Source organism: Oculina patagonica, unplaced genomic scaffold, assembly GCF_052425735.1.
Source record: "Oculina patagonica isolate OP01 unplaced genomic scaffold, crgOcupat unplaced3, whole genome shotgun sequence".
Taxonomy (NCBI): domain Eukaryota; kingdom Metazoa; phylum Cnidaria; class Anthozoa; order Scleractinia; family Oculinidae; genus Oculina; species Oculina patagonica.
Genome location: NW_027558145.1, coordinates 105,965 through 131,332, shown reverse-complemented (window position 1 = coordinate 131,332; position 25,368 = coordinate 105,965). Strand labels below are relative to the sequence as shown.

General features: G+C 39.1%; 2 protein-coding genes and 1 pseudogene across 2 annotated transcripts; all 3 read right to left on the bottom strand.

The window, feature by feature from the left end:
* Positions 1–1,023: 1,023 nt before the first annotated feature.
* LOC144640415 (tyrosine kinase receptor Cad96Ca-like) lies at positions 1,024–25,362 on the bottom strand. Its single transcript, XM_078499569.1, has 15 exons — positions 25,301–25,362; positions 25,032–25,067; positions 18,425–18,481; positions 17,046–17,108; positions 7,791–7,812; positions 7,655–7,715; positions 7,146–7,398; positions 6,933–7,043; positions 6,431–6,621; positions 6,201–6,323; positions 6,028–6,098; positions 5,156–5,196; positions 4,977–5,073; positions 2,850–2,949; positions 1,024–2,317 (listed from the first exon to the last, which is right to left on the bottom strand). The coding sequence occupies exons 6-15, from the start codon at positions 7,655–7,657 to the stop codon at positions 2,249–2,251; spliced, it is 1,059 nt and encodes a 352-aa protein (XP_078355695.1). The 5' UTR covers positions 7,658–7,715; positions 7,791–7,812; positions 17,046–17,108; positions 18,425–18,481; positions 25,032–25,067; positions 25,301–25,362; the 3' UTR covers positions 1,024–2,248.
* LOC144640430 (uncharacterized) lies at positions 19,263–23,481 on the bottom strand. The gene is made up of 2 exons (XM_078499583.1): positions 23,235–23,481; positions 19,263–21,001 (listed from the first exon to the last, which is right to left on the bottom strand). Exons 1-2 carry the CDS (start codon positions 23,479–23,481, stop codon positions 20,001–20,003), a joined length of 1,248 nt encoding a protein of 415 aa, XP_078355709.1. The 3' UTR covers positions 19,263–20,000.
* On the bottom strand, positions 22,030–23,229 carry LOC144640412 (uncharacterized; annotated as a pseudogene).
* Positions 25,363–25,368: the final 6 nt, after the last annotated feature.

The window sequence follows — 25,368 nt, the reverse complement described above, 5'->3', positions numbered from 1 at the left end:
TTCGAGTTTTGTTATTTACTTCTGTCTACGGCAATAAAGCATGAAAACGGATACATAGATTTCTATTTTAGATATATGTCTCTGTGACTCAGACATTTCCCTTGAGGGCAATGCTTTACAGTATAAGGAGCGGAAAAAGTCGCTATTCAATTATATATTAAGATTACTTTATGGTAAGTGAGAGCGTACGATTTTTATTCACGAATTGAGAAGAATAACAGAACAAACGAGCGAACACAGCGAGCGAGTTTGATATCACAACAAGTTAATAAAAATTGTCAAGCGAACTTATCATAAAGTAATTTTTTTATTACATGAGTACTGACATATTACAAAGTGTTTAATGAAAAAAATAAACATTGGCATCGCGGAGACGACAAGCAAATATTGTTCACTATCATTAGCTATAGAGTATTCTTAACCCAGCTTAACTGCAAAGAATTCTGCAAGTCTAATTTCTACATTAATAGTAATCTTAAGTATCCTTGAGACTACAATCACTTCCTGACCATGTTTTAGGCAGCTAAGCAGCAGCACGTGGCTGAATGAACGAATGAATCACCATTACCTACTTACCTTGTTGAGAGTTGTCCAAAATCTGATTGTAAAACCAAGTGTAGATGTAGATGGTATTAGCCTTGTGATTGGTCGTACGACATTTTTCACAGCAAAAAATACCGTACGATTTTTATTCGAGGCGTTTGTATATATAACTTCACGCAAAATGCGTACGGTTTTTTATCCACGAGCTGCAAGCGAATCATCAATTGATTATGTCTACCATGAAAAAGGTTCAGTTCCTGGCAGTGCTGTTGTTATGATCGAAAATACTTTTCGTCACGTCTTCAAAAATGTGGCTTTTCGCAAGAACGTGATTTAGATTTTAAAGGCCATTTTATGTCTTCTATGCCTGCCCCAGGAAAAGAACCCCCCCCCCCCCCCCCGCACACACACACACACATTGCTGCTTTGCCTGAACTCTGTTTACTGGACAAAAATTGAACACTACAAATTAGACAAATATGGCTATGGGCAAAGGTCCATTGCTGCTTTTATTGAAACATCAAAAGTCATAAGAAAACGTATGGAAAAATAATATAATGATGATGCATAATTGCATCAATTATGATGCAGTAACAAGAGTATGGAACATGGGGAGGAGGAAGGAGTTCGAAGCAATTCTTTCGACAGGAAATAAATCGGAGAGAATGGCAAGCACATGGCTTGTTAGGTCATGTGACCTACAAACAACCCAAGAGGGTAGTTGTCAAAACTATCATTGGCTCCTCCCCAAGAACCGATAAAACTCAATTTATTACAGTAATAAAAATACAGGGAGAGAAGACAAAAATTCTATTTGCAGTCACATACTTTATATGGATAAGGATAAGCTTGATATTCTGTTTCCTTTAAGTAATTAGTTATGTAGTTTATTTCACTTGTCGTCAAAATAAACTGACTACTTTTAATGCGAGTTTTTTTAGTGTACATCAGAAGTAGATTTACTTTTGCAAAAAAAAAAAACAAGATTGAAGTACTAAAATCGAGCAGCGATCTAGAAGTGTGCAAAACGTTTCCTGATAAAATCGGGGCATCAACAAAACAAGATTGCTATAACTTATTCTGTGTTTAATATTTTAAGCATTAGTAAAACACAATTAAAACACATTACAAGATGCATTACGTCTACAGGAACACTATCTTAACAACAATACTACTTACAATAATACCTCATTACAATAATATTAGCGAGAATATATTTGACAGTACCATATAAAAGAAATGCCGTAAAACCCTAAGGCAGTTCAGCTCCGTAAAGACTTTTAATTGGAAAGCTTATATCCATCGTGCTTACAGACAGTGTAAAATAACCGCTAACATACCAGCTAGCACTGGTTACCTAGAGACCCGACATAGACACTTTGAAAAGTGATATGTTATTAAAAAAATACCAGTGTGATTAAACGTTTTGATATGTACTCTACTTGAACACTTATTTAGTGGCTATATTTTATTTAAAGTATATTTTTGTTAGGTTGTTAGCTTCGGTAAAGGGGGACGCTTACTCGCCTTGGCCACGGAATACTGTTTGTTGTCTGTTGGCAGACAAATATGCCTAAAAATAGGAGGGCTTTTACCCCGGACTTAAAGGTTGCTGCTATTTCTGTTTTTAATAGAGATTTTTCTGATTGAGTTTTACACCCGAGTAAAAGTATAATAAGCTTCTGGTCGTGTCTTGCACAACTTGTTATTCAGCCGTAAGATCTTCCATGTTGGCGTACAAGCTGTCGTCATACTCTCCAAGGTTGATGTATGTCTGAAACAGAAAAATATATCGATCGCAGGTTAGTTGTGTAATAATTTTTCAGTTTTGAGTGAAGGTGATTTTTGTTGGCTGATAGCCTAAGTTCTTCTTAGCTCATGGCGTAAGCGATACACAGATAAATTAGCAGCGAAGATAATGCTTCAGCACCAATCGCTTGTTATCTTTTCTACTTTGCTAATTTTATGACTGCGCCATCTTGGGAACTGAAATAAATGAAGTTAGCCAGTGGAACTAAGATTTTTTTTTCTCATTGAGCCAAGTATGTTGTACGCAACTTGGAAATCTAAGTGGACATATAAAAAGGTGAATCTGATTACGACTTATATTGAAAATTTCAGTCCACATTTTGTGTCGAGTGTTCCAGGTGCAAAAGAAAAGGTCGAGAACCTTCCACTGTTTAATACTATACTCTACGCGTTCTTCTTCGCGCTGTTCCCCAACTAACATGTACAGAACTAGAACATGTTTCTTTTATTTAAATTATGCGTTATTGGCAAAATATGCCGAATTCTATAGTGTTTACCTTGTGGTTTCTCTCCATGCCTTTCATCGTTTCTTTTAGTTTAGGAAAGGTTGGTCGATCACTTGGGTTTTGTTCCCAACAATTAAGCATAATCTGATATCTAATCAACAGAAAGACAATTAGCAACCACCAAAGGAAATGCCTCATGTAAATAGTATAGTTGCGCTAAACGAGATTAGAGAGCGGAACTTTGTTCTTAAATCATGGATCAACTGCAAAAATGTGCGTCCTAATGGGACATTGGAAGCTCAGAACTTTGGTATAAACATTTCTCAAACTCTAAGATCGCGCAACATGCGAACACGTTTGACCATAATATGGATTTCAATCATGCAGCGGTGGTGGACAAGTCAGGCGATTACCACAAGAGGCTTTTCCTAGAAGCGTGGCATTCGCAGAGGGACCAGAATGCGGGAAATGAACACATAGACATCCCTGATGTATATAAGTCACTTACATAATGTTCATAGTCTCGCGCAGCGTTCGCGTGTATTTGTATTAGTCACTCGCACGCGCGTACAATGTGAAACCGTTAAAAAGCCGTTTTATGCCATGATAACAACCGAAGAAAACCGAAGATTCTCGGTCGAAACGTCTTGAGCACATTATGAGCGTTGTTTACGCTCAAATAAGTCAGCGTCAGAATTTATAAAGAGTATTAATGTCAAACCCTGACTGTAATTTTGGTATTTCTCAAACTCATTAATAATTAACTTCCAATCACGAGATGTATACCACACCACGTGCATGCATTTGGAAACCCAATGAAAAAACAGTATACCAATCTCCAATTAGAGTGGTATATACCACTAAAAGTATGCACATCGACAACTTGCACAAAATCAATGAATATTTATTAGTCCGTAGTATCCTTGAATTTTTTTAAAAGTCCAAAAGGCGAAATTTTTTATCCTTTAAGTTTTTAAGTTCGTAAATAATGCTAACAACAATTCCTTAAATACAGTATTGCGTCGAATACTAAATACTATTACAGAAATTGTTCTTGGTGGATATAACTTTTCGTTCTTTTTGCTCAACTTCAATGACAAATTTTCATTGCCAACAATTCAGAGAGTCGAACGCTTCGAAACTTAATGCAAATTGTAATCTCTAAACGTGCCTCCTGAAAGAATGGATTTTTTTCAGAGTTCTTCGCCATTGTTTAAAAACGTTAACGCGTATTAGTTTTTATACCTTGTTGACGGGGAATACAGCTTTCTTGAATTAATTCTCTTCCTCGCTCATGGCTGGGACGCTAATGAATCATACATGCAATCGCGTTCTTACGGAAAAGGGCAAAAATTTGACACTGCATAATTTCTTATTGTTTCATTTGACAAAACATGTCACTGCATAATTTTCTATTGTTGCATTTGAGAAGCGTCTGCTTGTTTAAAAGTGAGAAGTTATTTCCAAAACTCGAGCACGTGTTTCTGTAACGATAGCTATTGTTTTAATCGGATTACGTCATTGTCTGCATTGCTTTGTAATGCCCATATTTGGTATTAAACCGGAGTTGTCAAACGCAACATTAAAAGCAGTCGGCCTACGGCCTCGTGCTTTCATTTGTTTCTCGGTGTTTGGATACCCCGATGAAACACTCGCTCTCGTTTTGGAAATAGTACGTATAACATAAAAGGAAGGTAAATTCTGCGTTCGTGCCTTGTGGCCCATCAGGCCACTTATCCCGCTTATCCCAGTTCCCGCGGCAAAAAGCGATGGGAGTAGTTTTACTCCCCCCAGGGTATTCCCCTCTGAACGGAATGCTCGTCTATTGCAAGGTTACCCCAGCATTTAATTCGCCGGTACCCATGTATACACCTGTGTGGAGAGAGACACTTTGATAGTAAAGTGTATTGCCTTAGGCGATAACTTTGCTGTAAACAGGTTTAATGTAAAATGGAGATTACAGAGTCAAATGACAAGACAACGAGTTCTACATTGTTGTCATTTTTTGTCCTGGCAAGGGAAGAAATCGCAAAAGAAATTATTTTATTGCAGTAAGAAAGTGGTACAGTTCAAAGGTGGTTTGTTAAGCGTCTTCATCAATAAAATTTAGAATGGTAACAACAACAGCAACAGCAACAACAACAACAACAACAACAACAACAATTACAGTGTATTTACATTTTGCTATCCACATGTTTTGGTTTTGGCATTCTGAATCCTTCTTGAAGTTTCGTGGCGATCTGTCGAGCGTTAATTCCCGGATATGGAGATCCACCTAGATAAGACAATCGAGGGTAATATGAATGGTTTTCATATTGTTTAATTTTGTTATGTAAATGATGAGTATCTAAACCTACCTATAGTAAGAATCTCGTACAGAAGGACACCATAGCTCCACCTGCAACAAAACAAACATGAATAACATTTAATTGGTAACAATATAAATGGTATAGGAAGGAATTGGATGTGGGGCTGGCGATAGTGGAGAGGAAACAGAGACGATAGGACGATATAGCATGCACTTCTTGGTTCTAAACCCTTACAACGGTAAATTTTGTTCATATCACGTCTATCATACCAAAGAACATTCCATTATAGCTTTAAGAATCGGCACTTCATCTAGCCATTATATCATTATCTAAATAAATTTGTTTACATGTATACAAATGTTTTTATGACTCCTAGTCAAGGGACGCGCTTTTGGGCCGTCAAGTGGAATATTACTCCAATCAAGGGAAAAGGGGATGAAGCCCAGAGGACTACACAGAGTTGTGCTCGTATTTCTATTTTTGCCGCAATACGTACGTATTCAAAATAGCTGAAACATTGAGCAACAACACGAGTTACAACAGTTACAGTAAGATAATAATAGTAACAATAGTAACAGTAAGATAATAATAAGAGCAATCGTCGAAGTTATCCCGGGAAATTAATTAGCCTCGTATCCATCGGCAATCTACAGTTAAGACTGTACCCCCTTTGTTCCTCCTCTTCCCCTCAAACATCGTTCTAATTTGACCTGCCAACACCAACCCACCGCCTCCTGTACTGCATGGTAACTAGGTGGTTAGCAATATTTTTTTGTGGTGCTCGTGTAAAAATCCTTATGTTACGTCATAAACAATCTTATTTTACGAAATCAGTAAAACTGCCCTTCATGTTAGTTGGTATGATGGGCAGGTAAATTACAAGGAGAGATATTGATATTGTATATTAGTTCAGCACTTACACATCACTTTGTGTTGTGTATGGTCCATATAACAAAGCTTCATAAGCAGTCCACTTGACAGGCAACCGGCCCTGGAAGATAAACAGCATTTCTAGCCTTTATCGTTATATGCTATCACAGGCTTTAGAACAACAATAATTTATCGGGAGGTTCAAGGGTGGGGTGATACTCACCCGACTTTGTTTGGTATAAATATCATCCTGGTGAACATTCCTCGCCATCCCAAAATCTGTCACCTTACACTTCTCTCCTTCACCAACGAGAACATTTCTAGCCGCTAAGTCACGATGAATTATCTAGAAGAAAAAATGTCATTATTATAAACTTGTCGCCGCCCTTATTATTTGATGTGGTTTTCTCATTTGTTACCATTCGGTAAATTCATATTATTACAGATGTTTACCTTCCTTGACGACAAATAAGTCATCCCATCAGCTATCTGCCATGCAAACCTCATCAACTGTTGTATAGTTAAATTGGTTTTCGGCTTTCTATCCGGGTTATTAAAATACGTGTCATTGAGCCCACGACTCTTCCTCAAATAACCCAGCAGTTCACCGTACGGCACATACTCAATGAGGACCAGTATCGGATCTAGAATAAAAATTGTCGAAGATTTCAGTGAATTGCAGAGAAAATAGAACTGAACTCGCTTTCCGGATTACGAGCTAACGAGTCGAGGCAGGGACATATTTCGCAGCCATTTTTCAAAACTAACATCATAAGTACGTATCGTTCATTTTACAAACTTCAAAACAAAGTCATTTATTTATATGCGATGGGTGATTGGGCGTTCTCGTTTATCGAATATGACGTCTGTTTTAGCTTTATAATCTGCGCACAACAAAACATTGTATAAGGGAGCTCCAGTCCTTATTATTAAAGTTACTTCGAATTTACTTTACCAGTTTCTGTTACGCATCCCAACAACTTTATCACGTGAGGATGAGGCTTCAGTTTTTTCATTAATTCAAGTTCTGAAAGCAGGTCCTTTCTGTCTGAGTCAGGAGCATTTTCTATTTGGAGCAAATCAATTTAAGAAAATATCAGCCTATTGCAATCAATCAATCGAATTTAAAAAAGGTCACAGTTTCGCTTAAAGTTTTTAATGAGATAACCTTTCAGCATTTTCACAGCCACAGTCACATCTTGGTTACCATTGATGTTCCTTGCTGTTGCCTTAGCAACTTGGCAGAAAGCTCCCTTTCCAATATTTTTAATGATATTGACTTGCTCTCGTCTGATCTCCCAGTTTCTTGTTGAAGGATGAAACGGCATGTAGTCACTACTGTTAGGAATCTCGAAAATTGTGCTGGTAACTTCACTTGTTTCTATTGACTGAGCATCTGCTTCCTGCTGGACAACAGTAGTCTAGGAATAAACAGTAAAAAGTAAAGATAACAACCAAATAATAAAAAAATATATGTAAGGATAGGCTGAAAATTATGTGAACCAAAATTATCTCTGATAGGAGCTGAGGTTGAAATCCTCAATGATGTGAAAGCATTTTGTCTGCAAAGGAAACATTTTATGCCAACCTACTTCCTCTTGTAAAAAGTTTTCGTTATATGCCATAAAATGGCTTTCTCCGCGAACTATTCTGAAAGAAAAAATTAAAAGAACTTACCATTTGAATGGAATCTGCACGCGATGATGATCTGCTAACACTGGGATTAGAAGGCCTTTTTCTGAGAAACAGTTATTAAAAAAGCTATAAGTAAATTTGTATTTTGTGATCACCAAATTTTGACTGTTGTACTCACCGTTTTCCACGCTTGAAGATTGCTGAAAAACAAGAACGTGTTGTGAGAAAGACAATAAGTAAAGAAAACGAATAAGCTAATATACAATAATTAATATCCTTACAAGCGACGCCTTAAAGGATCCCTATCAGCCTTTTCAGCAAAGTAAAACGGTTGAAAACATTTCAGGAAAAAACGGTGTAATGCATGTATGATAATGAAATTGTTAATGAGCAAAAATTATTTAACTATCGTACGTTGAAGCTTTTCTCCCTTAATCAGTTAGCTCCGAAGGTTTCTTTATCTCGTGTCTACCTACGGGTAAGACACTAACTTGACAAAGGACGGAAGCCGCGCAAGAAAAACCTTTGGCACCCAGGGTACGTAGGAAACCTTATTTAAGGAAAGCGGTAACTATCAATAGTAACAAGCATCAGTAGTTTACCGGGAATGGATAGACCAATTTATTCATGAATTCATCAGGCCTGAGTTAATGAGCTCTGTATATCCAGAACCGGTTTAATGAGATGCGTGTCACGTAGGTATAGGAGCTGGTTTAATGAGATGCGTGTCACGTTGGTTTATGGACAAATTCAATGAGATACGAGTCATTATGCAGGGTATTGTTTTGAGTATTTATTGTTGAATATTACATGAGTTTTTAGGAGAGATGTTGGTGTTGTTATAGAGTTATTGAACCACCCAACCAGCCGGATAGTGATGCAGTTATATAGAAGGAGAACAAAGACTTGTACGAGAACCAATCAGGGAGTACCGTCAAACAAGTCAAACCAGTTTTGATTCCGGTTGGATTTGATTATTCAAAATGGCGCATGTATCTTGTTTGGTAGCTGGTCAAACCGGTTTTCAGGCTGGATAAAAATTTATTCAAAATGGCGAATTAAAATCCACACTTTTTTTTTCAAGTAAGTAAAAAAACATTTATTGAGTATAGAAAAAGTGTACAATCTCAAACATGAATATGATTAATTATGAATAAATATTAATTGTTCAGTGATGTTGCTAATACAATAATAAATGTTCAATGAGTCAACAATGAGCCAACTTTTCTGATACGGCAATTTGTCTTTGTAGCTTGGGTCGTGGCGTGTACTTGGTTTTCACTCCTTTTGATGGCTTGTTTTCCTCAGGGCAGTACGTTGGTGACGGTATTTTACGTTCATCGTCAATCGGTGTTTCATCTGCCCACTGAAAGAATCTACACATTTCTTTACTCCTCCTGCAGGTGAAATAGGGTCTGAAAGGATTGCTCTGTGACCTTGATACTCTTAATGTCGCAACATCCATGTGTCTGCAGTAAGGCAACTGCCCACCTTCAAATGCAATGTATTCTGGTATTACGCGATCTCTGATACATTGTTGATAAGCGTGCACATCTTCTTCACGGCAAAAGAAAGGACACAACTTCCAGTCTACACATCGAATGTAAGGTATACCTGAGGCGGGCTTGATTAATTCAAGATCTTTAAGGCAAATTCTACACTGTGAGTAACTCATCTTGAAGTATGACTCGAGAGTGGAAACACAAATTCTTTATATAGTTTTTATGGAGTTAGACAGGTTTTACCGGTCGACTTCGTCAACTCCATTAACAATCAGATCTAACCAGTACCAACAGGTTTTGCCAAACTCGTCAGGATATATGATGGCTTTAATGATCGCATCCTCTTGTTCCTCTGGAGAAGTGTCATCGATCCAGTCTTGATTTTCAGGAGCAGTGAAATCCAATATGTCTAGCAGATCGTGCCAGAGCCAGTATGCAATTGTTTTCCAATTATCCACTGACTCGCGTAGACATGTTATCAGTTTTTGATTGTCTTGGATACATGTCATCAGTTTTTGATTGTCTTGGATAACACTGGGTTCTTTTTTCTCAAGTTCAGCGTACACCAAATACGCTAGCGAATTCCAGTAAGCATGCTTCATCTTTTCGATACAATCACACTCGTAGCAAGTATCGTTTCCAATATTTGGCACCATCGTGTAAAGCAAAATGTAAATGAGCGTACAGCCGTTGTGCATATATAGAGTTAGCGAATAAAAACCGGTTTTCCTGGTTTAGTAAGGTTCCCATTGTCTATTGCTGCGTAACCTTGCCACTAAAGGCGTTTTTGGTTTTTTATGCCGTTTCACAGATTTGCGTTTGGAATCTGGTGGTGTTTCCATCATTAGCGCGTACGCCGATTCTTCAGGCAATGCGTTGAGGGGTGTTTCCATTCTGACAGGAATTTTCGATTGTTTAGTAGTCGCGGGGGTGGGTGGAAGTTGTCTTGGTGTTTCCCTTGTAGTCTTAACATTAGGTGTAGACGCAGGACCATTTATATTAGTAATTGTCTCTTTAGGCGGTGCTGGATCTGTTTTGGGTAGAACCACTGTAGGTTTTACGCTTGCTTCACTTTTCATCTGTTTCGTCAATCCCTGGTACCTTCTAAGAATATGATCCAACAACATTACTTTTTGATCTTCTGCTAAGGAGGAGTCCATGATTTGTTTCATGTCTTGATCTAGCCGTGTTAAAGTCGTGAGTTGCGGAGTAGCCGTTAATCGATGTTCTGTTTCCATACTTTGAAATAAATGTTCAGGAACCATCAACATTTTCTGCGCGTACTTCATTTGAAAAATTTACCCGATAATTCCACAGCGAAAGAAGCAATCAAAGAGGTGATGGCAGGCAAAAATCCTTCTTTCTGAGACTTGGTGGTTTTGCGAGTAAGATAAAGGAGCTTTGACTTATGTGGCTTTAACGTTTAAATGATCAATTAGATACTAGAATGCTTCCTTTTAAGAGATCTAGAGCAATCTCGCTAACAGCTTTCAACAGCTCTGCTCTGTTTTGCTCTGCTCTCCTATTTCTTCTTCTCTGCTCTGCTCTGCTCTGACTTTCTGCTCTGCTAAGTTCTGCTCTGCTCTGCTCTGCTCAGATGCTGCGCTATGCTCCGCTGCTCTGCTCCGCTCTGCTCTGCTCTGCTCTGCTCTGCTCTGCTCTGCTCTGCTCTGCTCTCTGCTCCGCTCTGCTCCGCTCTGCTCCGCTCTGCTCCGCTCTGCTCCGCTCTGCTCCGCTCTGCTCCGCTCTGCTCCGCTCTGCTCCGCTCTGCTCCGCTCTGCTCCGCTCTGCTCCGCTCTGCTCCTCTCCGCTACGCTACGCTACGCTGTGCTGTGCTGTGCTGTGCTGTGCTGTGCTATGTTCTGCTCTGCTCTGCTCTGCTCTACTCTGCTCTGCCTACTCTTGTCTTCTCTATGAGCTTTGAACAAGTATTCAAATTGACACTCTTATGCTGAATTCCATAGACGAGACTACACAAACGAAGTTCTCACAACAATTTAATGTCCCTATTAAAGAATCAAAAATACATTGAAATGACCCAGTAGTACAGGAAATGGTCAACTCCATAGAGTGCCTATAATTTTAAGTGTGTTTAGAAACTCTTTGCAGTTTTATTCTATTTGACAAGTTGCAGCTGGCGCAAGTCTTTGTTTCCTTGTCTGACTCCTGTTGCTTAGGTCCATGTTACTGTTTTTGTTTTGTAGGTCAGGTTTCGTATTAATGGATTTCGTGATATTTTCTTTTTCTTACTTGGTAACGAATTTCTTCATCGTCACTTTCACTTAAATTTTCTTTACAGACGTCATTGTATTGAAACAGTGGGTTCAATAAATATTTTCTTTTATTGATTGCTGCTTCTGCTGCCTCCGCGAAATCCATTTCATCGTCTTCCATAAAACTGCGCAGTGTTGTCATAACCTTTTTGTGTGTTGGATCAGTTTTAAGAACACGATACCACTTTAAATAGTGGAGATACAAGAGTCGTAGCCTCTTTCTGTATGCAGGAAGTAGAAGAGTGGATGCTTGAAACTTGGCGTCTTCTTTCGACAAACCCTGCGTTTAGTATTGTTCCACTTGTTCCACCAAGGATGATTTCAAATCGATAATGGCTTCCTCTCGCAGCTTATCCCAGGGATCAATATCGTCATTTTCATCGTTTGTAGTAGTGCTTTCATTGTCTTCATCACTGTGATCTTCATCTTCCTCTTCATCTCCATCTTCGTTTTCGCTTTTACCATCAATATCGTCATCAACTTCATGATACTCTTCTTCTGGTTCTTCATCGTCCTGGCTAAGGTTGTTTCCATGTTCATCTTCATCGGTTTCTTCTCGAGCAAACGAAATCATTTCCTCTTGTTCTTGGTCCAGACGCTTATGACAATTTTGCTTCTCGTGACGGTCTCTGTTGTATCGTCGACTAAATGATCTTTGACAGACGGCTCATTCCTGCTTGATGATAAATCAAGAAGATGCGTGGTTCCGCTACTTTGACCAAGCAGTGGAGAAAGTTGACCTAGTTCATGTTATGAAGCTTGCTCAAAATGTTTGTAGCACACTTGGAATTTACGTCAGTGACAATTGGCAAAGCTCCCTTGCTGAGTTACCTAAACTACCCAGGACTGCCCTCTATCTCTCATCTTTAGAACTCAAAAACTCTGGGAACGTAGTGCAAGTAGAGGAGATCGTAGATCGAGTTATCTATGCCATTTATAATGGTCTCAATGGACAAAAACGAGAGGCCTTTAGCAACATGCAAAGTGTAAGCTACTGTAATCAAGAACTGAGGAGCACTGAACTAACAAACGACTATGAAGTCTATGAAAGAAAAGAAGGAAGCGACAAAGAGCTTAGCAAAGATATTGATTTAGTCATAAGTGAGATACAAAACAATCTTCGTTTCTAATCAGTGGACTGATTACTTAAGCAGTAAAATCTTTTAAATTTTCGAGGCAGCAGCACAATGCAAAAAGTGAAAAATGTAAACCATAGCTAAAACTAAAATTTGCTAGGATGAAAACGTTAAACTTTAGCACGCACGTTTCTAAAATTATTAAGAAAGCAGGAAAACAACTTGACGTTATTTGTAGATTACGAAATGTTTTGTCTTCCTCTTCCAAGCTATGCCTGTATAATTCCTTTGTGATGTCTTATTTTACTTATTGCTCTTCGATATGGCATAATTGTCTAAAATCAGACAGCGATAAACTAGAGAAACTTCACGAAAGAGCCCTACGTTACATCTATAAGGGCAGGTCTTCTAGCTCCGCTTCTCTGTGCAGCCGCATAGGCTACACATTAAGTGGTCGCATTCAAGATACACTTATTATAATATTCAAATGCCTTAACAACTTAGCACCTGTGTATCTTAAGGACCTCTTCTGTGTCAGGGACAATATCAAGAACTTGAGAGGCATTAATAAGATTGTCTTACCTAAGGTCAATACGACCAAGTATGGACTGAAGTCTGTAAGATACTGGGCGGCGAACGCCTGGAATCAACTGCCAGACCGAGTAAGAACAATTGCTACACTACAGGCCTTTCGTAATGCTGTGCGCAGCTAGATAGTCCCTTTTTAATTTTAATTTAATTTAATACTTATTTATTAATGTATTTTTCGTTCTGTATATATTTTTACATTTGTAATTTTTTTTTCTCGGCATATTAGCATATGTTTTGCTAGGGGCCTAGCCAGCCCCCGTCAGCTCCGAGGGTAAATAAATTTTATTGATTGATTATTGATTGAAGATACAGTTGTTGTTTAAGCTATGACGATGACCTTTTTTTCATTTATCACGAACGTTACGTTTACTGCGGCTTTAAAGTGCTCAAAATGTGTTTGATTGTTTATTGTGTATGTACGTTTTATTTATTTAATAAAAGATTTATTATTTCTTGGAATCTCGAGTAGTTGAATCCTTGGGCTCAGTAGCTTGCGCATCAAAACTATCGACCTGTGATCCACCCGCACACTTTATGCCTCGCCCCGAAAGAAAAGTGGCCGAGCATAAAGAGTTTATTCTGGTTACTCGAAGCATTTAGATGAGTATTATTTGAGCAAAATGAGTAATTTTTAGTTACTCGGAGTATCTCGCGTACTTTCGTATATGTATGTTTTTTTGTCTCTCACTTGCCTATGTAGGCCATTTTCAATCGTCTCGTAGGTCAGCAGGTCTCTGCAAACCGGCATAACCGGTTTGACCATGACATCAGTGCTTTCTCATTGGTTTTACAACCAATATAACAACGATAAAACCAAGATAGTTTGGACTACACGACGAGTTGATTTATTTTCGAGATGGACAAGTGGAGCGAGGAAAGGCTGGAGCACGAAGTGAGCAGACTGACCGATAAAATCGAAGGCTACGAAGAAGAGTGTTATGACTTGAAAAAAAAGTTGAAGGAAGCCACGGAGGCGTATCATGAGTCGGAAGGTAATCGTGTGGCGCAAGCGAATGAAGTCGAAACCTTGAAAGGAACAGTGAAAGAACTGAAAGACAAAATAGTAGATCAAGTGTATACAGAAGTCTTGGAGCAGAAGGTGAAAGAGTATAGAGGAATATGGGAAAGCAAAGATCGTGAGATCGAGGAGTTACGAAAAAGAGTCCGTTTAATGGAAGAAATGCGCCAGGAGATACATGAAATCGAAGTGAGTTTTTGGAAGTTTTACGACCGAAATAAAGATAGCATACAAAAGCACATTCACGCACACTTCTATTCGCCGAGAGAGTACTGGCAGAATTGTGAGCATATGGAAAGACAAGAACAGAAGATTGACCTATACAAGGATATCGTTAAGGAATTGGAAGAGAAAGTGAGAAAGCAAGTGTTAAAAATCAGAGAGATGGAGGATGGAGACGAGCAGGACTCCTTATATTGAAGCTTATTGATTTGCCTTTCACTTGAACATAACATTTTATAAATCGAAAGTATGTTTTTTTTATACATTGCCATTCGTGCGAACTGTTTCATCGCAATGTGTATGTGTTTCTGTTATATGTTTCAATGAAGATATAATTTGTAACAAATAAAAGTTTGTGAAAATAATTTTGAATAGAAGATTGTAAAAATATTTTTGTCTCAGTGCTTGATCGTTAATCATGTTGGACTTGACCAAACTTTTCACGCACTGGTAACATTTACGAGAAAAAAAAAAAAAGGTTGGTGAACATTACTTTTATTTAAATGTAAACACTCGATTACCTTTCTCAGGAACATATTATCTTAATGAACTTTTGTTGTACACATTAACAGTTTTGAGAAGAGTGTAAACTTTTATTAGCAAAAGAAATCTCATCATAGAATGTGGATAAAATGTACTTGACTTATATTTTCTTAAGATTAATCACATGATAACACTGTTCGGTTTTTGGTTTTGTTTTTGAACGCGAGAACAGTACGTTCTTTCGTTTCATGGTACAGTGAAACAGTAAACACGACCTTCGAAATGAATGCTTATACAACTCAAATGAAATTAATACTACTCAAAGAAAAATAATGCGCACTGGGGCTTAAAAAACAAATTAATGAAATATTGCGATGCGCGAAACGGTAATTTTTCTTTCGAGTGTTTTAAAGTAAGAAGCTCCTATGTTACGAGCATTTTAACAAGTTTGTTTAATAGTATTACTTTCATTTAAATGGAAACTGGTGCTCAATAACATTTCTAAAGAAACAATGCACTTAATTAGTTTTTGTTGTAGACAAACTACAATCTTGAGCGTAGAGTATATTTTATGTTAGCTTAAAAATAAACTTGCTATGAATTGCGAGGCAAATTCGCTGTTTTGACATAGAAACATTTCAGAAGATTTGTTACGCGAACAGTAGTATGATTTGTTTAATGACTTGAGCGAACGCGAAATGTTTTTTTCCCTTTGATTTTAATTCACTTTGACACCTCTGAAGCAGTGAAAGCAATAAATACATAAACCTACTCAAACCGAACTAATGTCACTTAACGGATTTGATTACTATTAACAAACCAGCAAAAGAGATTTTACAGTTTAATACAACTAAAATATAACACACACTGAAGCGAAAAAGTGTTATTTAAAATAGAACTTTCTCCGTTTGCCTCTTCTGTGTAATAAATAGAAGGCAAACAAATTCAAATTCAAAGTTGAATAACAAAAGAACAAAACAAAAGCAAACAAAACAAAAGCATCCACGCACAATCCAAGAGAAACCGTTGAGGTAAAGATGCTCAAGGAAAAATCAAATGACTTTCAACTCCCCTTTCGCCTTATAAGTTTACGAACTGAACGTTAAATCGCTTATTGATTGTCTAATAAAGTTTTCGAAGTTAATTTTTAACAAATAATTCGCTGTAAAAATCATTTCACGCTTACAATAATGTTAATGAAATTGCAATTTAAAGTTAAGTTCTTTTCAACTGACGTGCTGACAAAGTAACGTATTTTCAACCTGAACGTGTTTTAATCATTCCTGTTTATCAACATTGCGGTCACTCGGATTGTCATGCACTCAACTACACGTTTAAATTTAATGCAAGATTTGGGTGAGCAAAAACAGTTTTATTATGTAAAACGTACAAACACTTCGACAACTTTTTGTTATTGAAATCTTCAACTTTTATAAAAAACAATGCGCTTCCAGTCCAAGACAAATATTAATTGCAAGAAGTCGTAATTGCTTTTTCTCGCGCGTCATGTTTAGAAGTCATGCGAGCTATTTTTATTTCTGAAGCATTTTTAAATTAATTATGAATTTGTTTTCCTTGCGTTTACACATACACAAAGTTACACAAACGGTACTTAAAGCAATCAGCACTATAAAACCGGTTTAAACTGCCAGTTTGACCTTGAGGATTATAATTCGCCATTTTGAATAAATTTTTATCCAGCCTGAAAACCGGTTTGACCAGCTACCAAACAAGATACATGTGCCATTTTGAATAATCAAATCCAACCGGAATCAAAACTGGTTTGACTTGTTTGACGGTACTCCCTGATTGGTTCTCGTACAAGTCTTTGTTCTCCTTCTATATAACTGCATCACTACCCGGCTGGTTGGGTGGTTCAATAACTCTATAACAACACCAACATCTCTCCTAAAAACTCATGTAATATTCAACAATAAATACTCAAAACAATACCATGCATAATAGAGTCTGCCTCTTACATCTACTGTGACTCGTATCTCATTAAATTTGTCCATAAACCAACGTGACACGCATCTCATTAAACCAGCTCCTATACCTACGTGACACGCATCTCATTAAACCGGTTCTGGATATACAGAGCTCATTAACTCAGGCCTGTTGAATTCATGAATAATTTCGTCTATCCTTCCCCGGTAAACTACTAGCATCTAAAGAATATAAAGAAAAGGGGACGTAAGTTTTACGACTTAACAACTTTGTTAATTTTTTTTTGCAAAGCATGTGTAAAAAGTGAATACAAAGAATTACCTGGAATTTGACGCTTTCTACAGCTGATAACACTGATTACAACAATGATTATCACCAATAAGACTAGTTGTACCTATCGGTAAGTGCCAACGAGCGAAATACTCATGTTTGTTCATAAGAACAGATATTGAATGGTTTTTGATAGAACTATATTTGAAATGACCACTGATATGGTAAATTGTATTTTAGGTAATATGCGAAAAAAGTGCTATTTCTCTGGTGTTCATAAATGACACAGGCTTGATAGCCTGCGTCAGCAGGCGCCGTAATTTCCAGCGCGCGTATTCTCGCGATCGCGCACTCTTTTAAACACACTAAAAAACGTACACAGATGTCTGCTACGCAGGCTACGGGTTTGACAGATTGATAACTCTTGACAAATCTTTAAATTCTTTTCAACGTTAAAATGTCACGAAATGTGGGCAATAAATGAGGTTTTTAAATCACTGTTTTTTTAAATACAACACGCGATGGTTAAAATGTTTCCGTCCACAAAAGGGATAGTTGCATTTCAAGAACTTCTTATAAATCAAATCCCAAAATCAAAACTGCTAAGATGCTTTTTTTAAAAATAATTTTCAGTAATCAGAGACAGTAATGCACGGGTCAGAAAAATTTGAACAGAAAACAAAACTTGAACGGTCAAGGATTATTTGGAGACAAATTTTTTATTCAAGTTAACATTACATTTGCCGTTAGAAGCAAAATCTTTTGACTTTCTTGTGTGTATGACATGCATTAATTTTAGTGAGCGTCGCTTTGAGTTGATGTTATTCCTACGCGGAGCGAAAATGCGTGCCAAATAAAATATAAGCGGTATTTGATTTGGAATAAATCATCGGTCAAACACTTACTATAAACACAATCAACACTAAAAGGAAGCATTTACCCGACTTCAGCATTCTCATAAGTCAAGAAAACTCTATTTGAAGTCAACAGTCCGCTTTTGATTTTCATGTCTCTCTTCGATCGTAAATCAAAGGACTCCAAAGTCGAAAGATTATTTCATCGCTTTGAAGACCTTGATGTTCAGTTTTTCGGCGGTCGAATATTCTGTAGGGTATTCTCTTTCGATTTATAATTCCCTAAAGGTGTATTTATCGGTAAAGGGATGAATTACCACATTGAAAATTTTAACAGCGAGCCGCGTGGACGCCATTTTGGTCATTTGCTCTCTAGCAAGGAGTGATAGACTGGGAACCAGATGGGAAGAACAATACAACCCAAATATGGGGTTTACTTACACCCAAATATGGTAAAAAAAAAAGTCCCTTACGCAGAACTTAAAATTTTCTCTGCCTATACACTCATTCGCACACGGCTCTATGATTCTGCCGCCTCGACAGCCTCACCTCTTGGCTCGGCTGTCTCGTTGGCAATTATGATACTGAGATAAACAGCATGAAGAATCTCCACTTCCCTGTCGCATCTCACAACTGTGGGTTATAAAATTTAAAATTAATATCTGTTCCCGCTATTTAAATAGCATGCCTGTAAACCAATAATCTCGAAGCTGATTGCATGACGTCTACTTGCACATAATTTGTAATTTTATTTTTATAACAAGACATTTTATAACAATATAGGAAAAAGGATAAGCTATGCGCGATCAAGAGCTCTGCATGGCGTCGCACTCGTTTGCTGAGGGCTACTTAATGAAACACAGAGTCTTTGGTTGGAGTAAATTTGGCCACCCAAGGTGACGAAGTTTATTTTCAAGATCTGCCGATATACACTTAACAAATATCTACTCAGCAAAGGTGGGGGGAAAACCGCCACCTACTTAAATTGTAAATAAAACACTAAAGCACAAAATATATAGGTAAACTACGGCAGTAATCCACAGGCAGGCGGAAGGGGAGGAGGTGGAAAATTAAAAATTCACTGACAGCGAAGCGATGTGACCAGTGAGATGGTGCGCATCTAAAAGGGGCGAGTGCAATGTAGAGCACACTTAAGAACTGTGACATCCCGAGGTCGGTTGATCGTGATTGGTTGGAAACTCAATAGTCATTTTACGTCAAACGCCTTAGCCTGGGGGCGACTGCCTTCAAGGATGCCTTGTCATAAAATCCCATTATGATCTTGTCATAATGGTTTCTTTTTATAACAAGACATTTTATAACAATATAGGAAAAAGGATAAGCTATGCGCGATCAAGAGCTCTGCATGGCGTCGCACTCGTTTGCTGAGGGCTACTTAATGAAACACAGAGTCTTTGGTTGGAGTAAATTTGGCCACCCAAGGTGACGAAGTTTATTTTCAAGATCTGCCGATATACACTTAACAAATATCTACTCAGCAAAGGTGGGGGGAAAACCGCCATAGAGCCACAGAAATGTGGCACCCCCACCAAGACAGCGCAGAGCTCGACCGAAATTTGATCGGAAAGTTGCAGCCCTTGCGTGACCAACTTAACAGACCAAATGGAAAATATATATTATATAAAAGGTAATTGCAAATGCTGAATGGTAATTATATGTGAAAGCACATTGACTGTCGTACCTTCAAATCTAGCAAAGAAATGTAACTGTAATAAATTGCCGTGATCATGCATGCGGCGATGCAGCCCCTGTCTGACCATCGTCGCATACACGAACGGTATTTAAATGGCGTGAAATATTATGTGATACGGTAATACTGAAACCCAATGGTACGGTGCGGCCCCTGCCGACCCTTATCACGACTTACAGGCTTTGATATACACAAACAAGTGTAAACGACACCATAATAAGAAACAAGAACTGATTGAAACGTTCTACATTATAATATACCTAAAAAAGAAGCATGGCAGCCCGTGACTGACCCATGTTCAAAATGAGATACCTTAAAATATAGGGTTTCTAATGTAAACTCGGAAATGTATGGCAGACCGTTGCTGACCCATACAAAACAGAGACTAAAATAGGCAGTTGAAACGCTATGCAGGGCAGCCGTGACTGACCCCTGCTAAATTTAGATAGCTTGTAAAGTAGAATTTCTTATATAAAGTTTAAAGGCATCAGATTTCCATCGACCAAGAGCTCGGATCTGTGCGTCGGAGAAACCTTTGTCTGCCGCGAGGCAGGCCGCTCCTATGCGAAAGCTGTGACTTTTATAGCGTTGTGGGTCCAAACCGCAGAAGTTTAAACAGCGCCTAAGTTCTGTATTGAATTGGGTAACCAGAATGGGACTATTGTCGAGATGACAAAAAAGAGGACCGGGCTTATCACCTCGCATTTCACAGTACTGTAGCAATGACTTTACCGGACAGAATTGTAAAGTGTTGTCGCCCGTGATAATGATATCAACAGGGCGGTTGTTTATATTGTGTTTAAAGTGAGTAATGGTTATCTTAATCGAGTGGATCTTTCCGGCGGATTTTAGGAGCCGCAGGTTATCGTATTGGATGACCGCATTGGAACGCGCGCTCTTGGCCGCTAGTTCACTGATGCGAAAGAAACCGTAGAAGGCTGTCAGAAACATAGCAGAAAAAAGAACACGCTGGGCTGCCGATGAGTTGGTGCGTTGAAGAGAGTTTACGAGGTCATGTAGTATGGGTTTTGATATCGGTAACCTAACATCACTAGATTTCCGACGACTTAGCGAGGTTAATAGTTTTTGGATTAGAAATGCCTTTGTGGGATCACGCAAACCTTTCATCTTATGGACATAGCCGATGGCCGATAGATAAGAAAGAATGGTCGCAGGCGACAATTTTTTACCGTCGAGAAAGGAAATGAAAAGCGCCAAAGAGGCGGTGGACAACGGCAAATGTACTGCGTCTGTCTTATAAAATGTTGCGTGAAATTCTCGAAATAGTGTCCACGCTCTACGATAAGATTGACACGAACCAGATGATAATACAGAGCTCAATAGACTCTCTAAGTTGGCAACCAACTCGTCGGCAAAAGGTTCTCGGGCACAATGGTCGGCAATTTGTCCGCCTGGGGTGAAAGTTCCTTGAAGCGTGCTATCTGAAATCGGGAAAGACAATCGGCCCGAGTGTTGTTAAGACCGGGTATGTGACGCGCACGAAATAAAATGTTATAACTAAGACAAGTCAAAACTAAGTCGCGAATCAATATCATCACTAATTTGTGTTTGGATGTTTGTTGATTGATGATACTAACCAGCGCTGCGTTATCAGTAACAAACACGATACAGTGGTTGGCCATGTGGCGACCCCAAATACGCACTGCGACGGTAATCGGAAATAGTTCGAGAAAGGTGATATTCAAAGATCGCCACGTATCAGGAAAATGGCCATAGAACCATTTATGGTTTAAAATAGCGCCATAGCCCTTGGATCCGGCCGCATCTGTAAACAACTCAAGGGAAGGAGAGGTGTTCCAAATATCGGACAAGAAAAACGACCGGCCATTAAAGTCGGTTAGGAATTTTAGCCAGACCTCCATATCGTGTTTGGTTTCTTTACCAAGCCTAATGCGATGATGTGGGCGACGCACCCCAACAGTGAGATCAATCAAGCGGCGAAGAAAAGCACGTCCCGGGACTATGACGGAACATGTAAAATTTAATAGGCCTATTAGGGACTGTAATTCTCGCAGAGTGACTTTACGACGTTTTCTGAAGCTTTCAAGCAGTAAGCGGCATTTTTGAAGCTTATCTTCCGGCAAACGAGCTTCTTCTTTTATTGAATCGAGTGTTATTCCCGCAAACTGGATGACTTGAGATGGGCCAAAAGTCTTTTCGTGAGCAATCGGCACGCCAATGTAATCACCCATGCGAAGAAAATTGCATAAATCATTTTGACATTTATCTTTGGTACTTGCGATAAATAGAAAATCGTCAAGTATGTGTAACACACTCGAAGCGCCAAATCGGTAGACCGAAATCCATTCCAAGCAAGAACTGAAAGCTTCAAAAATTGCACACGAGGAAGACAGTCCCATAGGAAGACAAACGTCAAAATAAAATTGATTATCCCATTTCATGCCAAGTAAAGGGAAATCGGACGGGTGAATTGGAGTGATCTTAAAAGCAGATTTTATATCTGTTTTGGCCATGAAGCAACCAGCCCCTAACCTCTTTATAGCTGTAATTGCATCAGAAATTGACGCATAGCGAACCGAAGAATTCGCGTCGGGAATGTGATCGTTTACTGATGTACCAGGCGGGTAAGATAAATGTTGAATCATACGAAATTCCGAAGGGGCTTTTTTGGGGACAATGCCTAAAGGGGAACAGACCAGATTTTGAAATGGAGGGCAAGAAAAAGGACCAATGATTCTCCCGGCCTCGCATTCTTTAGTCAATTTGTTGAGCACTATTTGAGGCTGTTCTAAAGCGCTTTTAAGATTAGGTGATTGCAAAGCGTGCCTTTCCCCGACAAAACCGACTTGAAAACCAAAAGTAAAGCCTTTAACCAAATAAAGGAGAAGTGAAGCGTCATAGCCGCTGAGAAGAAAATTAAGCCGATCCACCTTTACGGGTGTTACTGGCTTGTGGCGCGATATTAGAAATGTTGGCTTTAACGGGGCTTCCTTTTTGTTGACTGAGTGCACACTGTGTGGCAGGGTGTTTTGAGCCACATTTGAAACAAACATGCTCAAACCGACATCCGTTGCACACCTTTCCCGCGTGGAAACGCCAACAAGTGCCCTTGGGAAATGACTGAGAGCGGAAGCGCATTGGTCCTTTGTCAGAGGGAAATTGGGTTTTTGGACGAAAATTCGTTACAGCCTTGAGCCACAGTTCCCAGTGGATGGCATCCCAAGGATACTGTTCCGGGGCTGATTGCCTGATGAAACGAAATTGTTCGTCATAATACAGCCAATCGCCTGGTTTGGCGGCGATATCACGAACAATTTCGCAGTACTTCATGAGCTGGGGCGTGTCATTGGCCTTTTTCTCTGAGTAAATAGCCACAAATATGTTAAAAGCGGAAAGCCACTGCTGTATAGTGTGAACTTTTTTTAACTGATTGACTCGGTTCGAGGGTCAATTGAGGGCGGGTTGACTCACCATCCGAAGAGGCGAGGGTAAAAGAAAATTTTTGATTATTTGGTGAAAAGGAGAGTAAAGCCCCGAAATCAATATACTCATGGGACCAGATTTTGGCTTTGATTTTGGAGCTCACTCGACTGCTTAAAGGGACGGCTACACTAGAAAAAATTTGCTTGGGTGCCCGCGAGGCTAGCCCCGGCTCAGCTAACGTTAAGCCATTTGTCGTACTTGGTTGCGTACCTTGGGTTATCCCTGCCAAAGAGACGTTTACGACTTCGTCCACCACGGACTGCTCAGTTCCAGAAGCGGGTGTGGTACTTTGTACGGTTTGTGTCTTTTCCCCAAGGGCCTCAACCACGGCTTGCTTCACCGCCACGGAAATGGAAGCCGAAAGGGCTGTTAAATTTACTGCCATGTGGGGCTGTTCTTGCTGTTCTTCCTGCCCAACATCGTGCCTCTTGCTTTTGTCCGGGCGGGTTTCTGCCATCTCCGACAAACGTGGACGTGCCCGTTTTGCATTACTTCGTGTTGGGTAGGGTCGCTTCTTAGGCGGCATGACTTAAAAAATGAAAATTATGTAGATTAAAGGAAAAGCCGAAGGCTGATTGCCACAGGTTTCCGTTAAGATAAGATAGTAAAAAGGTACCTGACAGGAAACTGAGATTGTGGTTGTAGATTAAGGAAAAAATGTGTCATAGAGGAGCAGATTGAAAGTTGAGCCTTCAGATAAATGATAAAAATGTGTTCGATGGCAGAGAGGCGAGCTCCCCGCATGAAAAGAAATTTCGAGCCACATATATATTGAATAGGACCTCAGTGTCTGGTTGCAGAATACTAAAGTGCATTGAGGACACACCCAAATCGGGCGGCCGAGTATGATTGCACACTCATAATATTCACCAGAACACTAAAGGAACATAAGGCCAACGCCAGCATTCAAACAATTCTGCATAAAACAGATATCAGTTATACAACTGAAAGGGTGCAGCCATAATAAAAACGCTTGCCCACAGATAAGGGGCAGCGAAACATTAAACTGAAAGGCTGTCACAGTAAAATATCAAAGGCATGGCGAGGCACGTACTAAAATGAGGGCTCGATGTTAAAATTCGTTAAAATTCATCAAACAGGAATGATAGGGAACAGGCTCAATGACTCCAAGAATGCTCCTCTAAGACTACGGTAATATTTTTTCTGGCCCAACGAATTTAGATGCACACCATCTCGCGCGTAAACGTTCTGAGTTGGGCGCCAAAAACCCCTATGGCCCCAGAAAAAAGCGTACGGTATGTCCTCCAAGACTACTCTGAGATACTTAGTCAGAAGCTTGGCTTTACGGTTGAACGTTGCCGCGCCCTGACGCATAATAGTCTGGCACACGAAAATAAGGTTAACATTGTACACATCATGCAATAGTCTTACAAAATCATCAATGTTAGAGCCAACGTGTGCGGGGTCAGATGCCGTTAAATCGTTTGAGCCTAACTGCAGAATTACGATATCTGGGCAGAAAGACTTAACGACATTTAAATCGTGTTGGATAGTTTTGGCAACCGTACGGCCACCAATCCCGTGCCATTTAATCGTAGCACGTCGAGAAAGCTGAAAGTCAGCGCTATATTTTCGGGAATGGCCCGATAGAAAATGGCTCAAACGGCGAATAAAAGAGTCCCCAAGAACTAAAACACGTGGCACGGCCATTATTAACTAGAAAATTAAAGTGAAAAGTGTACTTGCCTTAAAGAATTCACTGAAAAATTAGTTAAAAATTCACTGACAGCGAAGCGATGTGACCAGTGAGATGGTGCGCATCTAAAAGGGGCGAGTGCAATGTAGAGCACACTTAAGAACTGTGACATCCCGAGGTCGGTTGATCGTGATTGGTTGGAAACTCAATAGTCATTTTACGTCAAACGCCTTAGCCTGGGGGCGACTGCCTTCAAGGATGCCTTGTCATAAAATCCCATTATGATCTTGTCATAATGGTTTCTTTTAAGGCTTAAAATGGGTACATTTTTTTTTTGATACACAGCTTACCTGTTTCATTCTGGTTTGTAGTCGATTTAGTGGACCCTGAAAAACACCAAAACGGACAGAAAATTAGTTTGAAAGAATGTGTATACAAGGTAGTTGAACAGTAATCAAAGATAAAATAAGATAAAATAACTTCAATTGTCTAAGGCATTACTATAGCAGAATTGGAGCATCTCGCTCAATTCGTTTTAGAACAAACAGAAAAATCAGAAAAAAGAACTGTTTTAAGAAATAATCTGCAACAAGAAGAGTAAACTTTTTCATTACTTTACCTCCTAAAACTCTGACTCTCTTTATGCTTTTCTGTTGTTTCAAACTCTCTCCATATTTGTTAGTCGCA

What these genes read in the sequence shown, in the direction of transcription:
- LOC144640415 (XM_078499569.1), bottom strand. An exon ending in AAACATGTGGATAGCAAAAT is followed by an intron (nt 2,950 to 4,976) that starts GTAAATACACTG and finishes TCTGTTGATTAG; the next exon opens with ATATCAGATTATGCTTAATT. An exon ending in GCATGGAGAGAAACCACAAG is followed by an intron (nt 2,318 to 2,849) that starts GTAAACACTATA and finishes TTTCTGTTTCAG; the next exon opens with ACATACATCAACCTTGGAGA.
- LOC144640430 (XM_078499583.1), bottom strand. Translation starts at nt 23,481, where the DNA reads ATGGCAGAAACCCGCCCGGACAAAAGCAAGAGGCACGATGTTGGGCAG. An exon ending in TTTGGCAGGGATAACCCAAG is followed by an intron (nt 21,002 to 23,234) that starts GTACGCAACCAA and finishes TCCCGATTTCAG; the next exon opens with ATAGCACGCTTCAAGGAACT.